Below are 15,802 nucleotides of genomic sequence, written 5' to 3'. Positions count from 1 at the left end.
GTGACCTTTGGATTATTCTATACGTGTGAAGGAGCGGGGGTGGAAAACGTGTGCATTGTTCTTAAAGGTTACCATACTGCTAAATCATGTGGTAGGGTAGAATTAAATACATCTACTCTCTTAGAATATATGGTTGAATATTACATATGAATAAGAAAATCAAACTATGAGAAATCAATGAGATTCACTTTTAGGTCAACCCTCCAGACCGGAATGGTGGTTGTGCCTGTAACGTGCACATGTTGCTGCTTTGCTTTGCTTTCAACTGAAATAGAGTGAGGGGAAACGGTTCGGGAACAGCCGGGCAGGCAGTCGTCCAGCGGAAAAACTCAGACAGAGCCCGCCACCCTGACACACTTTTCAGTTTGCAGTCAACGGCAGTGTTGGAGTGTCACGTTATTTGTTAGATTTCTTGCTTATATACAAGCTGATTTTAATACTACAGATCAGGCCGAGTAATATCGGATGTGGTAAGTTCTGCACTCTTGTGTAAGCTCCCGTCTTGGTAATGTTAGCTCCAGCTAGTTTGCTAACGTTAGCTGGTTAGCTAACATAGCGGCACAAGTAGGAAAAAGTCGTTGGGTGGCTAGATAGCCTGAAAGCTAGCGCACATAAGCTAACAACTACGCAGTCGTTTGATCTGCGTTATTGGTTGTGGTTAACGTTAGTTGCCCTACGCTATCGTAACCATTTCAGCTGCTCGCCTGGGCTTACTTTAGCTAACAAAGCACTGATACGTAGCTGTTAGCGTTAAATTGGCATTTGTACATTTTAAACTCCCCAGAATTCTCTGTCAGTTAATGTTCTGTGATAAATAACGTTAACGGTAGCTTGAAAGCTAGTGGCTACAAACACTAGATGGACGCAATGTTGAAAGGCAGAAAATGTGTTAGCTAACTTGCATCACGCAATGTTTAATAGATTCTACTGGCAATATTTCATCTCCAAGGGTGTATTTTGGATGAGGTTACAATAGCACTACAATCGGTGTTACCCCAGTAATGTAATTTTGGCTAGTGTCTCCTCTTAGCTTGTTAAGTGAGGAGGCAGTCGGTGTACGTATTCATATGTTTCACATCCGATATAATGGTGGAAATAGTGTTTTTATCATTTCGCAGCAAGAAGATGAGAATGAGGATCCCCCTCGACATGTGTACCCGATAATATGCGGCCCACTCTTCCTGGGCCTTTGTCATTTGCCAAGCACCCCCTCCCCCAATACTCCTCCTTTGCAAGGAATGCTCACCCCTAACCCCAGTGTGACTTGAGGGCCCAGACGCTCAGCATCAATATAGCTAGCAAGCAGCCTTCTTAATGTTGTACCTGTCTCAATTAACAGTGCAGCACCAGTAGACTAGATAAGCTATGTGTTTTGCTGAACTCCGGAAAAGTACATCTTCAAATCACAGTCCACCGATTGGCATTGCACTGGGAATATACACAGTTTGGTTAGATAGATATGTTATTTTCTTTAATAATGCACCGTGGCGTGCCTCTCGTAAGCTTAGTGTGTGCACTTTAGCTCCACAACGAGACAACTTCTCGCCAACCTATCACTGAAACAAAGGTGCTGCTACTGATGGATTTCATTCATCACCGGTAGACATGTCTCCGTAAAGATCGGGAAATAGTCTTCACTTGGAACTTTCCAACCTCGTCGCTTTTGTCAGACATGCTCTGTGTGCGTTTTTGGAAGACCTACAAGACGTTTCTGATATGGGTTTCTGGAGGTCCTGCAGTTCATTGTACAGTAATGTACATGGCACGCATCTTCTGGTAGCAGGGGCGGGATGAATGCGTGTTGGCTTCGGCCTGTCGACCAATGAGCTGAGCGCCTTGCTGAGCAGCATGCTCACAGCCATCCTTTCCTGTTAAATATTGTAGCCCATGCGTCACAGCTCGTCCGCCCCTTTCTCCCCATCTGCCATTTTGGTTTTGTTCCCGTCTGCAGTCGCAAAGCCAGCAGCGCAATTACATAGAAGAGACTCTCAGCACAACGACATAGTGACTCGACAATATAGTGCGGACCATCCTAATCCTGCATCTCGTTTCTTGTTTTTGTACCAAACGTCGCATTTACAACCATTGATAATACTGACATCTAGACACTGCGAGAGAGGAGCGGGTTCGCATTGGGAAGGGATCGAGAAGGATTATTGGTAAGAGAAAAGATATCAATGGAGCACGAGTGTAATGGCTAGTCTTTCATTCGCAAAAAAAGCTTAGATTGAGCGTCAAAGTTAGACCTTGATTTTTGTTAGACGAAAAGCGTTAAACCATATCGGCAGATGAGCTGTGATAGCTGGCTGTCAAGATAAACCCGGTGCTGTATTTTTTTGCGAGCAGGTTGCAACATAGCTACATCTGCTAGCTTGTAAAGTTGTGTTCCGCACTGGGGTTAATACAGGCCTAGGCCGAGCTGCTAATAGGTCGGCTGGAAGGCTGGTGTTTCTTGCATCTAAGTTATTAATGTTTCGACTCTGCATACTTGCCAAATCACTTAACTGATTACTGGCAGACAACGTTCTTAATCGCTTTCTTGGTGCTGATATCTGAGACACATTTCTCAAACGCCAAAAGCTTTAAAATGGATTGTTACTAACGTTAAATATGAGGTTGTTCAAATGAACTACAGTAACAGTCATTGCCGGGTGGCTCGGTGCTTTGCTGTATCATGCCGGATGCTTTCATTTTTGACCAACAGCGACCGTTCAGATTACAGTAAAACGTAAACCTTATTCTATCCAGTTGTAGCGTTATTTGTTTAAGACTTGACCCAAATGCTGAGATCATTTTAAGTTGTGAGAAGGTTTCTAAACGGTCACATTTTTCGAGGTAAGATAACTGTACTGGATGCGGAAATTGTTGCTGATCTTGTTTGCCGTAGGGTGGGAATGTGTTGGAGATTCTGCGGCCTGTTTCACTTCCCGAATTGGCTGGGTTTGGTCGAATTATTCCGTTAATCACAATTTAGTTGGATTATTTTTAAATATTCTCTTATAAACGCCTTTTTAAAAATCTGAATAACTAGGATAGTTCCAGCGGCACTGTATTGTCCGTGTGTCCACACCTGCAAGCCACCATGAGGTGTTGCTCACTTTACCGCAGTGAAGTTTTAATGATTCAGCTTTTTTTGTTAAAAACGATGTTGGCGGTCCTTAAATGCCGGTATAATGAACAATAGAAGTACGTAAACAAGCCAGCCCTGTCTCTGAGAATGAAAAGAACTCATAATGCTGCTATTCATGTCTCTTCCCAGGCAGTTCGTTTTCTAGCAGGTTTGTGTTTGGCCTGCAGCCAGCCCAGCTGCTCCCTAGACTAGAAATCCTCTCTTCAACATGAAGGGGATTTGGTAGCATTTAGCTTCAGTACTCATCATAATAGAATCAAAACAACCAAAACTCTGGCTCTCACAAATAGTCTTATTTATTCTCAGCAAAAAAAAAACAACTACCAGGTGCTCATCATGCTGATTCTACTAGCTGAAATGTCTGGGTTTTTTGAGACTATTTATCTGTGTATCCTGGAGTTTTGTTTTGATTTCTGCTATTATTGCACACCTGATACATTGTTAAAAGTTTTTTATCATGCTGCAATTGTTCAGTGATCATAGTGGAAAAATTAGCATTGAATTGTATATGTAATATATATATATATAATATATATTCATGTGTTGGTTAGGTGAGTCTGATCTTGAAGCCTTTGTCTCCATGACATATCACCTCTGTGTTATCGGCTGGATTTTTTTCCCCCATTGTGAAGCTTTCAAACTTATTTTCCCAATATATTGTGTTGATATGGGGCAATTTGTTACGACTTGTATGACCAGTCTTTAACAGTATGTGTTGTTGCACAGATGTCCAGCTCGCCGCTGTCCAAGAAGCGTCGCTTGTCAGGAACAGAGACGAAGACGGGATCCCACTGCTCCTCCTCTAACTCTGTCAGAACTGATCTATCCCACACACCTGCCAACGTAAGCACTAACACATACACGTTATACCTTTTGATAAACTTTTTACACAAACTGATTGCAATCCCTGTTTGGTCTCCCCAGGGCATGGCTAAGAATGGCAATGATGCTGAGATTGATGAAGGCTTGTACTCCAGACAACTGTAAGCCTAATCTCTGTGGATTTTTTTCTAATAAATGAAAATTAACAACTTTCAGTATTTATTACTGGGCTAGTTGTGCTGATGGTACTTTGTCTCCATCTGTAGTTATGTGTTGGGCCATGATGCTATGAAGCGCATGCAGAACTCCAGTGTCCTCATCTCTGGTATGAGAGGTCTTGGAGTGGAGATTGCCAAGAACGTCATCCTTGGAGGAGTTAGAAGTGTCACTGTGCATGACCAAGGAGTTGCAGAATGGAGGGACCTCTCTTCTCAGGTTTGTGGAAGCATGCACACATTTTCCCATTTTATAGTAGTAATTGATTGCAAATTGGTTCACTGAGCCAGTGTGTTGTATTTTAGATTTATCTGATCTTCCATAGATTTCTAAGCTTCATTCCAGAGTGCAGAGTGTCTCTATCTGTTTTGAGTCTCTCATGTTGTATTGTTGCCATCCAAAAAAAATTAAAAAGCGTGCTGCTGCCACCCCCACCCTTTCTGACCATGGACTGACCTAGATTTATCACTGGGTGGCCTCTCCCTGGGACATAATCATAGTAGATCTAAGCTTGTTTTAGGGCATCACTGCAGTGGAGAGATTGTTTAGGTCTGTTAGCCTGCGATCCTGAACTTTGTTGTTTCTATTCAAGTACCAGACAGATAAATGAAGTCCAGGTGTTAATGATGCATTCCACTTATACTTATTGTATGAGTATATACTTATTGTAAGGATACAAAGTGATGTCACATCTAGTAAAAACTGGATTTGATGCATTTGATGCCACAACAAAAGAAAACTTGGTTTGCAAACTCAGTGTCCTCTGAGATTGAGGAGTTGGCTTTATGAGATTGAGGGGCGTCTGTCACTTCAGGTTTCAGAACGTGGAATATATCTTACAAGCCCAAGTGGAACAGACCATAAGTCAGGAGGCCCAGCAGAGACTTTCTTTTTAACCTTGAGTGTATGGATGTGAATAGAGCCACATGTGAACTGTGTCTATGATCAACCGGTCTGAGTTTAACCTTGTGTGCTAAAATATTACTTTTTCAGTCACTGGATTTTCCCGAAGTGTTTCTCTTCATTGGGCCACTTATTTTACATGTCCTCCATTTTGTAGAAGGTGGCCTTTCAACCACTGGATCTGTCCATGTCCACACTTGGCAAAATTTTTAAAACTCACTTCTGCCCTCATGGCCATTCTTTTGCACCAAGCCAGTTTTTTTAATACTGTTTAAAAAAAAAAAACTCTGCTAACTGGATAAACCCGACGCTGTCAGTTTCACATTTTCTTTAACAACATATTCATGCACGGACATGATCAAGAATTGTGTATCAGAATTGCAAGGAAACAAACAATCACTTCCTCCTTATCCACTGGTATTGACAGTTACTGTTAGATTTTTTTCAGTGCTTCCCTGACATCTTAAATATTTTTATGTCATCAGTTTTACCTTCGGGAGGAGGATCTGGGAAAGAACAGAGCAGAGGTTAGTCAGCCCCGTTTGGCTGAACTCAACAACTACGTCCCTGTGACCGCCTACACCGGAGCCCTCACTGAAGAATACCTTACCAAGTTCCAGGTATGAGTTGGGTAGAAGCAAAAATGTTTATTTATAGCTAGTTTCACACTCATTCAGAAAGGAAAGAAAAGTTGGTCATTAAAGGTCTCTTTTTGAAACTTAGGTGGTGGTGCTGACTAATGCCAGTCTTGACGAGCAGCACCGTATCGGAGAGCTCTGCCACAGCAAAGGAATCAAGCTGATTGTCGCAGACACACGTGGTCTGTTTGGGTAAGATTCTGGCCCCTTCTTGTTCATTTCTCCATCATATTAAATGTATACCCCACATGTCTGTCATTGTCTTACCTTTATGTTTATATGTTGTGTTTTGTAGCCAGCTTTTCTGTGACTTTGGTGAGGACATGATAGTGTATGACACAAATGGAGAGCAACCACTGAGTGCCATGATTTCCATGATCACCAAGGTTAGTCTTTACATCTGCTTCATAAAGTTTTTGAAAGCACTTGCTACTTTTCAGAATAAAGAGAAGTTATTACTTTGAAGCAAAGTTGCTTACCCTTGGCTTCTCCAGGACAATCCAGGGGTTGTGACATGTCTGGATGAGGCTCGTCATGGCTTTGAGAGTGGAGACTATGTCACTTTCACAGAGGTTCAGGGTATGACAGAGCTCAATGGCTGCCAGCCGGTGGAAATTAAAGTTCTGGGTAAGACCTTGTTCTGGCTAGGAAAATACACATTTTGCTTAGTCTTGATATGACTGTTAAAATTGACGTGGTTTTCTTTGTCTAGGTTCCTACACCTTCAGCATCTGTGACACAGCTGCCTTTACAGATTATGTAAGAGGAGGGATTGTCTCCCAGGTCAAGATGCCCAAGAAGATCTCTTTTGTAAGCGACTATCATTTTCCACACAGTTTTGTCATGGTGATGTAGCAGTACATTTATAAACAAAAACAATACAAAAAAACTTCATAATTAAACTTTGGTTACCCACAAAAAATAAATTAACTTGTCACTGATCAGCAAAACATTTACACTCATCGCAATACTGGTGCCACCACTAGCGGTTGACTGCTGTGTCTTCCTATGTCTGGTCTGATGAAATAAAAGTATTTGCAGGTATTTTTTGTCTATTAGTCGTGTGAGTGCAAGCATTAACTGATGCCAATTATCTCGAAATGCCAGCTATTAGCCAGTCTCTCATGAGTCCATCATCTGTTGTTGCTTTTCACAGTGGGAAATTAAAATGATTTTAATGACAAGTCTCACCTCATCTTCTGTCTTTCCTGTGCAGAAATCCTTCTCTTCCTCCATGGCCGAGCCAGAGTTCTTGATGACAGACTTTGCCAAGTTCGATCGTCCAGGACACCTGCATGTGGGCTTCCAGGCTATCCACGCCTTCCAGAAGAAACACAACCGCCTTCCTGCTCCTTGGAACCAGGTAATTCTCACTCATGTTGGTATAAATGGCACCGTGGCTTGAAGTTACTTTGATTTAATGATTATGGATAAAACTCAACATTTTGACCTAGATAGTCATATTCCATTTCATATTTCTATGAGCCTTTAACAGTTAAAAAGTTAGAAAGTTTTAATAACTTTGATGTCAGTCTTCTAAGTAAAATAATGTAATTTAGCTTCTCTCATTGTATATCAAATTGAAATCACTGCAGAATCATCCATGAATAATTGTGCTGCTCTGCATGGCAAATTTAACACTATATTAGTTGTAGTCAGTGAGTTTTTCTCAGTGTTTTACGACTTGTAATATGCTGTGTGTATTCCAGGCTGATGGGGATGAGCTGCTGTCACTGGCCAAAGAGGTGAACTCCTCTCAGACAGGATCAGCCAAAGTGGAGCAGTTGGATGAGGCTCTTGTCAAAAAGTTGTCCTATGTTGCTGCTGGTGACCTGGCCCCTGTCAATGCCTTTATTGGGGGTCTGGCTGCACAGGAAGTGATGAAGGTGAGTCCTGCGCTCTTTACAGATTGATGTAGATTCAGTCCTACAATATCTAGTAAAATTAGGTTTTTGTTTTTATGCCTCTATGCTAAGAATAGGCAGGGCCAGAGTCATTATGTTAACAGTTGGTCCGTCTGCCCATCCCATCAGTCATAGTTTAGTATACTGCTGTGTAAGTGAAGGAAATGGATTATCAGTGTTTATGTGCAGTGATGTTATTGTTGTGATTACACATGTACTGTACTAAACTGTGGAAATATAATCAGCCTCCTGTGTCATAACTGCTTCTTTCCATTATTTACATGCTTTTTGTTCTTTTAGGCCTGCACAGGAAAATTCATGCCCATAATGCAGTGGCTGTATTTTGATGCTCTGGAGTGCCTGGCAGAAGAGGAAGGAGTCATGCTTACAGAGGAAGAGTGTGCCCCTGTAAGTGTTCAGTGCAAATCTCTCACAGTAATACTGAGGACGGATGCGCATTATGGTGCTAAATGATGGTGTTAAAGCTGTTTTCTTGTCTCACTTTTTCTCCCAGAGGAACTGTCGATACGATGGGCAGATTGCAGTGTTTGGCACCAAGCTGCAGGATATACTTGGCAAACAGCGCTACTTCCTGGTGAGTCTGCCAATGGAAAGCTCTCAAACACCTCCTTTGGTACCCTGTTGCTAAGAGAGATTTAAAGAATAAGTCTGGTGGTGCTCTATATTTTTCTTATTGGCAACAAACTCCATGATGAGACCAAAATCAGCAATGAATTGTTCTCCCTGGAGTATTGATTTATTTTATCTATTTTGTTCAGCAAATAAAAACTTGTACTAATGCCATCCCTTTCCTTTTTTTCCTAGTTACATTTTTTGTAGCATTTCTGTCCTCATTCCCTGCGAGGAAGCTCTGTTAGCGTTAGCAAAAACATGTATTTCTCTACTGACCAATGTAAAAGTATGGTGCTTGTTAAATTGTGTCTTGGAACATAGAGTACAATTTAAATGGCTTTACTCACTAAGAGATTTTTGATTATTCCAGGTCGGAGCAGGTGCCATTGGCTGCGAGCTGTTGAAAAACTTTGCCATGATTGGACTGGCAGCCGGAGAAGGTGAAGTCATCGTAACAGATATGGACACCATAGAGAAGTCCAACCTCAATAGACAGTTTCTCTTCAGACCCTCCGATGTTGCGGTCAGTACCATCTCTGCTCATCTGTGTATGTTAGTAGGTGAATTAGGTATTGCTCGTAAATTTGCCATTTATGGATTGAATTTGATATTTCCAAGCAGTGCTGCATATGGATTTCCTGTTCTTAGTAACTGTTCCTGCATGCACTTAACTTAGCTGCTGTTTATGGATGATGTCATGGTACAACCTTATATGGAGGAAACAGATCGGATGGGGTCATAATGGCTCATCGGTGAGGTTTTAGGGTATTGGTTATATCCTTGTGATTAATAATTAATAATTAAATGCAGTGACCTTTCAAAGTACATATTGGTATTGGAACAGTGTAGTTGTTAGATGAGCTTGTTTTCTTCAGTGTATTTAAGGGTGATATTTTAAGAAATTATGGAGGAACCCACAGCTGTCAAACACCTGCCGTAATTGTTGGAATTTTGTTACTGATGTTAGCTTCAATATTAATATTTAATATTACCGATCACGGAAATTAAATTAAATTTTGCATGAACTGAACACATAAATACGTAAGTATAAATAAGTATGACCCCTGTACAAATATTCTGCTCCTTTCCGTTTTTTTTTTTTTGGGTTGATTTCCAATGCTTGATCAGAAAATGAAATCATAACATTAGCATATGTGTGCTTACAGAAAATGAAGAGTGACACAGCTGCTGCTGCGGTGAAGCAGATGAACCCCTCAATCAGGATCACAGGTCACCAGAACAGGGTGGGCCCTGACACAGAGAGGATCTATGATGACGACTTCTTTGAAAGCCTCAATGGAGTGGCTAATGCCCTTGACAATGTTGATGCACGTAAGAGACACAGATATTTTTGATAATTTTACAGCTTTACCAGAGCATTTACTCGGTAGAAGATCCAATGTATTGCTTTCTTCAAGTTCTGTGTTCTGCCACATTTGTGCCCGTTGTGCAGGTATGTACATGGACCGGAGATGTGTGTACTACCGTAAACCTTTATTGGAGTCCGGTACTCTGGGTACCAAAGGCAATGTCCAGGTTGTGATCCCATTCCTCACGGAGTCATACAGCTCCAGCCAAGACCCACCTGAGAAGTCCATTCCCATCTGTACCCTCAAGAACTTCCCAAATGCCATTGAACACACACTGCAGGTCAGTAGGCACTGAGACTGATTAAGGTGATCCGTCAGATTAAATGAAGCAAATAAATGATGTGATCTTTTCTTCAACTGGGGTTTTTTACTATAATAGTGTTATGGTAACACTCCTTTTACTCGTATGTATGTAAATTTTGATTTTTGTACTTCAGTAGGTGACATCATACTAATAATATTTAAGATACCCAATCTTTATCAGCAGCTGTTTAAACACAATGAACAGGGAAATATTCAACATTTGAATGTTGATTCAGAATTTCAGTGTCAACATTCTGAGTGTGAACGAAGCATTGAACCATTTGACACAGCCCTATATTCTTTATTGATTTTTGTATTCTTTGTAAAGTCAAAAGTACGTGTTAAATTAAAGGTCATACCTCTTAACCCCTTTTTTAAGGATAAAATTATGTAACCATTGCAAAATACACAATATGTTATTTTTAAAAATATTAAGATGCCACAACAGCTTTTGATAAAACTATCCTGTCATTTATTCCAACACGAAAACACTATGAATTGTTAACATTTGATTCAATGGAAAAACAAGTGGTTTCTTCTTCTGACCAGCCCTAAAATGACACAAGTTTACTCTGAAACAGTGTTAAGTTTTACATACACAGTGCACTTTAAGTGCACTCTTTAGTCAATTGTGTATAAAACTGATCATGTTCTGAATAATGTTCTCTGTTCAGTGGGCCCGTGATGAGTTTGAGGGACTGTTCAAACAGCCACCGGAAAATGCCATGCAGTACCTCACGTGAGTTTCCTTCTGTCATCCTTAAGTAATCATTTGACATCGTGTGACAACATGCTCTTTTTTTCCATATTGGTAAAATTACTTTCTTTGCCTTAGTAAGCTTGCAGACAGTGATTTCTCTTGGCATTACTCGGTGGAGCTGGTGATACTGTCTTCAAGTGTTAGTTTGCCGAGTGTTTCACTACTGGAAAATTTCTCTTAAGGATTGTGCATCAGTCTGTCAAAGTGCTCAGCATGGTCCCTTTATTTTACTAAGGGTTTTATATTAGAAGGCTCTAGGTTTTGTGGTCCTTCATATACACACAACATTAAACCCTGAACAAACAAATTTTTTATACTTTGAGTGACCCCTAAACAACAGATGAATAAAAAGTGATAGCTCTTCACAGGTTTGTAACCAGCTTACAAGATTTGTGGTAATTGTCCTTGCAGAGATCCAAAGTTCATGGAGCGTACTCTGAAACTTCCCGGAGCTCAGCCTGTGGAGGTGCTGGAGGCTGTTTACAAGAGTCTTGTCACAGACTGTCCTCACAGCTGGGCTGACTGTGTAGCCTGGGCACGCAATCACTGGCAGTGCCAGTACAGCAACAACATCCGCCAGCTACTGCACAACTTCCCCCCAGATCAGGTACATATTGAACTTACCATCAGTTTTCCTGGAATGCTTGGTGTCTGGTCTGGACTCAAAACACTTGCTTGCTGCAGGTTTTTATTTAGCCACCCATAAAAGTAGGAATCTCTCTGTCTGTCCATCTTCTGAATATCTTGAGAATCATTTATCCAATCTTCTTCCCAGATGTGAGGGTGTGTTGCTGGGGACCCAATGACATGCACTGTTGAATATGTTGCGATTTGGACATGCAGCATGTTCACAACATATTAATAAACTTTAAATAATCAGTTTAACAGCGCTGTTCTACAGTAGTAGTGACAGGGCTCATCAGCTCAAATCAAGGTGGTTGAGATTACCCGAGTTTACTGTGGAGAAATAGCAGGAGTACTGGATGGACCAGGACAGCTGCAAAATGTATTTTAGCCTCTTAAAAAATGGCCCACTTCAGATTGATTTAACTAATGTTACAGACTGTTGGTTCCAGTCTGCAGTTCAGTCAGTGATTACTTAAATACATGGGCTCTTATTCCAGTGATAAAGTGGTTATAATACGGATTTATTCCTATTTCTCTATTTCTTATTTTTATATAGTATAAGATGAAGTAGCCTAAGTAAACATACCTATTCTTCAGTAAAGTTAAACTTTTGCAGTGACATACAGCCTTTGAGGCACAGCCACATGGTGATTTAAGCAATACCTAAATGTTCTTGTAAATTAAGTAAATAACAATGAAATATGAAATAACTGGGTATTGTATGCAAGAGATTGAATGCATGACTGTTGACACTGCTGCTGTTTGATTCAGCTGGAGCAAAACCACTCCTGTTCCCAAAAGACTGGAGACAAACTCAACAGGGTTGTAGGTCTGTAATAGACCAGTGATCCGTCATGGGTTTTTAATTCCTTTTAATTTTTTCAAACTGTTTGATTGGCTCAGTGTTATTGAGATGCTCGAAATGTAATTCATGAGTATGTTAGCAGTTAAGACACTGTTAACCACAATCTAGTGGTTCACGTTTGGCTTGTTGCATGCTGTTCCTCTCTCCTCATTTCCTGCAGTTTCTTTATTGTTGTCTACTATTGGGCACTGAATGCTCAAAATATCTTGAAGTTACGAGAATTCTCTCGAGAATTTATTGAAAATGTTTTATGTCTCTCAGCTCACCAGCTCTGGTGCCCCCTTCTGGTCTGGTCCAAAGAGGTGTCCTCACCCCCTTGAATTCAGCACTAGCAATGTAAGTATGGGTTCCTTATGTGCAATTGCTTGATCATTATCTTCTCTGAACTCCTCAAACTGGTCTCAAGTTAACGACTGAAGTGTTCTTTTGTAGGAGCTGCACATGGACTATATAATGGCAGGAGCCAACCTGTTTGCCCAGACATACAGTGTGCAAGGCAGCACTGATCGTGCAAGCGTGATCAAGATCTTGCAGGATGTCAAGGTTCCGACCTTTACCCCTCGTTCAGGGGTCAAAATCCACGTGTCTGATCAGGACCTGCAGAATAGCAATTCATCTGTTGGTAAGACCGACAAATCTGCATGTACAATGAAGAATTCAGTCATTAAGCTTTGGGTTATCTTTGGCTAAAGGAATGTTTGATTTTTTAATAGTTTTACTCTGAAGTCAGGATCATTATGGATGCTGTGAAATGCATATAAATCTAACTTGTATTGTATGTAGATGACTCCAGACTGGAAGAGCTGAAGACCCAGCTGCCTTCCCCTGAGTCTTTCCAGTTCAAACTCAACCCTATTGACTTTGAGAAGGTACATAATTTTCCCTCCTACATCCTATATTTCTGTGTAACTGCCTTTACTCTGCTGTTAATCCTTAACACAGTCTCAGCCTGTGCTAATTTTATACCTGTTTGTGTCATGGTTGGGTTGACAGGATGATGACACCAATTTCCACATGGACTTTATTGTAGCAGCATCCAACCTGAGAGCAGAGAACTACGACATTCCCCCCACAGACAGACACAAGGTGGGGGCACATGTTTTAGATCTGGTATTGGCTTTGGATTGAACAGTAACTTACAGACTTCAGACCGTTCATGGCACACACTCTAGATCTCTCCCAAAAATTCCAAAATGTACTCGCCGAGTCTGACTTTGTGAAAACCAAACACTGTAAATTTTAGCTCATGTGTTAAAACTAAAAAGGAAAGACCTAATTAAAGCCAAACTCGGTTATTATAAACATTAATTGTTTAGTAATGTGTTATTCTGCTGCAAGTTTAACTCATTGAGATAATTAACTTCTTCTTTTCTTTTCTTTCTCTTCATTGCACTGGCTTCCATCGACGTCAACTCCAGAGCAAACTGATAGCTGGCAAAATTATTCCTGCTATTGCCACTACCACCGCTGCAGTGGTGGGCCTGGTGTGCCTGGAGCTTATCAAAATTGTCCAAGGACACAAGAAGCTGGAGACATACAAGAATGGCTTCATGAACCTGGCCCTGCCTTTCTTTGCCTTCTCTGAGCCTATTGCTGCTCCCAAACACAAGGTGGGCAGCTGCATGTGTTCCACCACTTGTTTTTAGCAGCTTGGACATCTGCATGATGATGTGTAATGTGTCACCACTGTAGCAAAATAATCTTATGTTTTGAGCTCCGATGATGATTCAGCCATGCTAATACTGATACACCAGATGCAGTTTGTCTGCCTGGGTGTAAGTGAGTTCAACTCACCTTCTCACGCTGACGTTAACAGCGTGTGCTGAGGAGAAAAATCAAGTGTTCTTTTTCAATAATGACTTCTACCCTGCTCTTAATGCTTTTTAGCAAAGAACAGCATTGACTGGTTGTGATGTGTTTCTGTCACTGATGTTGTTATTTGTTTTTGCAGTACTACGAAATCGACTGGTCATTGTGGGATCGCTTTGAGGTCACAGGGTTGCAGCCCAATGGGGAAGAGATGACACTCCGACAGTTTTTGGACCACTTTAAAGTACGCTCTCATTACCTCCTCTCATCGCTGTGCTGCTTTATGGCGTACAGTTAACCAAAGCCTTGTTTTTGTTCTCTTCTTTGTCAGAATGAGCATAAGCTGGAGATCACCATGCTTTCTCAGGGAGTGTCCATGCTCTATTCCTTCTTTATGCCTGCTGCCAAACTCAAAGAGCGACTGGACCTGCCGTGAGTATTTTGTTTACATGGAAGTGCCTCCCTCTTCACCGCACAGCATTTCAGTGAGTGTTTGCAACAATTGTATTCCTTTGTGTGTCCTGTAGGATGACAGAGATTGTGACCAAGGTGTCCAAAAAGAAGCTGGGCAAGCATGTGAAAGCCCTGGTGTTTGAGCTATGCTGTAACGACTTGTCAGACGAAGATGTGGAAGTGCCCTATGTCAGATACACCATCCGCTGAGCTCTACACTGAACTTACCCACAGGAGGGGAGGGATTGCAGGGGGGGAGACAGGGAGTGGGTGTCCAAAGTGAGGCATTGAGGGAGCGGACGGGGCTGTTGATCCGGGTCAGCTCTGTTGGATCAATCAGTTTTTGTTTTTGTTATTTGTTGTTTTTGTTGTTCTTTTTTAGGCCTGTGGTTTGTGTAAACCTGTGCCTGAGTGTACATAGCCCCAGTAAGCTGATTTTAAGGATGTGTATGTGTGTTAAGGATCCAGCTAGTGCTCGGCTTTGGGAACAGGGGTGTCACGGGGGGGAAGAAGCATGTATGCTGGACCTCCTGATGTTTCTTAGGAGCAGAAGTCCTCCACTCAGTATAATTCAAAACCTCTGTGTTCTCTTGGCACTCCATAGCCGAGCTAGTGTCCCTCTGAAACATCCTCACACAAACCTTTACAAGCCTTCAGCACTAAAGAGGATGGATCTCTTAATCCAGCCAACTGTCTACCCTCCGCTCTACTCGGCTCTACTTGCTCTCTTCCTTCCTGCAACCCCTGTCTCAGAGACCTGATCCCACATTACTGTTTGTTTGTTGTTGTTGTTTTTTTTGTTTTGTTTTTTTTTTTTAAAGATGCACCTCATTCAGTAAAGGTTCAGTCAAGAATCCCAGAAATAGGACTTTTCTTTGCCCCAGGGTCATATCACTGCCCTTAATTCTATTTTATGAGTCCCCAAATTCAAATCTGTAGAAGCCCCGACACATACAAACCCGAGTCAGCGGCCTCTCCTGACTGGAATAATAGTGTCTCACACCAGCAGAATAGAAACCCTGGCCGGTCTGAGGCATCCTGACGACTCACCTCATCGAGCACTCTTTGCAGAGGCTCTTACACAAGACATCAGTTTTCCTCTTTATTCTCTTTATATTTCATGTGTCTTGTTAATTTCTATTTCATTTTATTTTTTGTTGGGTTGGGGGGGGGGCAAAGGTTTGGTGCACACACCTTGTAGATCATAAACTGTCTTCTTTCTAAACTCCAAATGACATTACAGTATAAGAACAAGGCAATGAGATGTATCTTGAAATGGGAGCACTTAGTGTGATAGTGAATAAAGATGTAAAAACAGACTTGATTTTTGTGTGGTTAATTGACTTTTTTTGAAACGTTTTTTTTTTTT

General features: G+C 41.4%; 1 protein-coding gene and 1 non-coding gene across 3 annotated transcripts; both read left to right on the top strand.

The window, feature by feature from the left end:
- Window positions 1-257: 257 nt before the first annotated feature.
- On the top strand, window positions 258-15,752 carry uba1 (ubiquitin-like modifier activating enzyme 1). 2 transcript variants are annotated; one of them, XM_046396082.1, is made up of 26 exons: window positions 258-470; window positions 3,857-3,973; window positions 4,055-4,113; window positions 4,219-4,387; window positions 5,557-5,691; window positions 5,795-5,901; window positions 6,005-6,095; window positions 6,204-6,336; window positions 6,422-6,519; window positions 6,926-7,072; window positions 7,419-7,595; window positions 7,914-8,021; window positions 8,128-8,208; window positions 8,617-8,769; window positions 9,413-9,578; window positions 9,700-9,896; window positions 10,594-10,658; window positions 11,091-11,286; window positions 12,433-12,507; window positions 12,604-12,793; window positions 12,955-13,040; window positions 13,165-13,257; window positions 13,590-13,781; window positions 14,123-14,224; window positions 14,312-14,412; window positions 14,508-15,752. In XM_046396082.1, the coding sequence occupies exons 2-26, from the start codon at window positions 3,857-3,859 to the stop codon at window positions 14,641-14,643; spliced, it is 3,174 nt and encodes a 1,057-aa protein (XP_046252038.1). In that variant the 5' UTR covers window positions 258-470; the 3' UTR covers window positions 14,644-15,752. The 2 variants fall into 2 exon arrangements, with proteins under 2 accessions (XP_046252038.1, XP_046252039.1); XM_046396083.1 differs by lacking the exon at window positions 258-470 and adding an exon at window positions 1,922-2,159.
- LOC124064061 lies at window positions 13,886-14,002 on the top strand. The gene has a single exon (XR_006844220.1). It is a non-coding gene; the product is annotated as a small nucleolar RNA U6-53/MBII-28 (small nucleolar RNA).
- Window positions 15,753-15,802: the final 50 nt, after the last annotated feature.

This window comes from Scatophagus argus, chromosome 8 (genome assembly GCF_020382885.2).
Source record: "Scatophagus argus isolate fScaArg1 chromosome 8, fScaArg1.pri, whole genome shotgun sequence".
In the NCBI taxonomy this organism is placed as follows: domain Eukaryota; kingdom Metazoa; phylum Chordata; class Actinopteri; family Scatophagidae; genus Scatophagus; species Scatophagus argus.
This window is presented reverse-complemented; position numbering and strand designations above follow the sequence as displayed.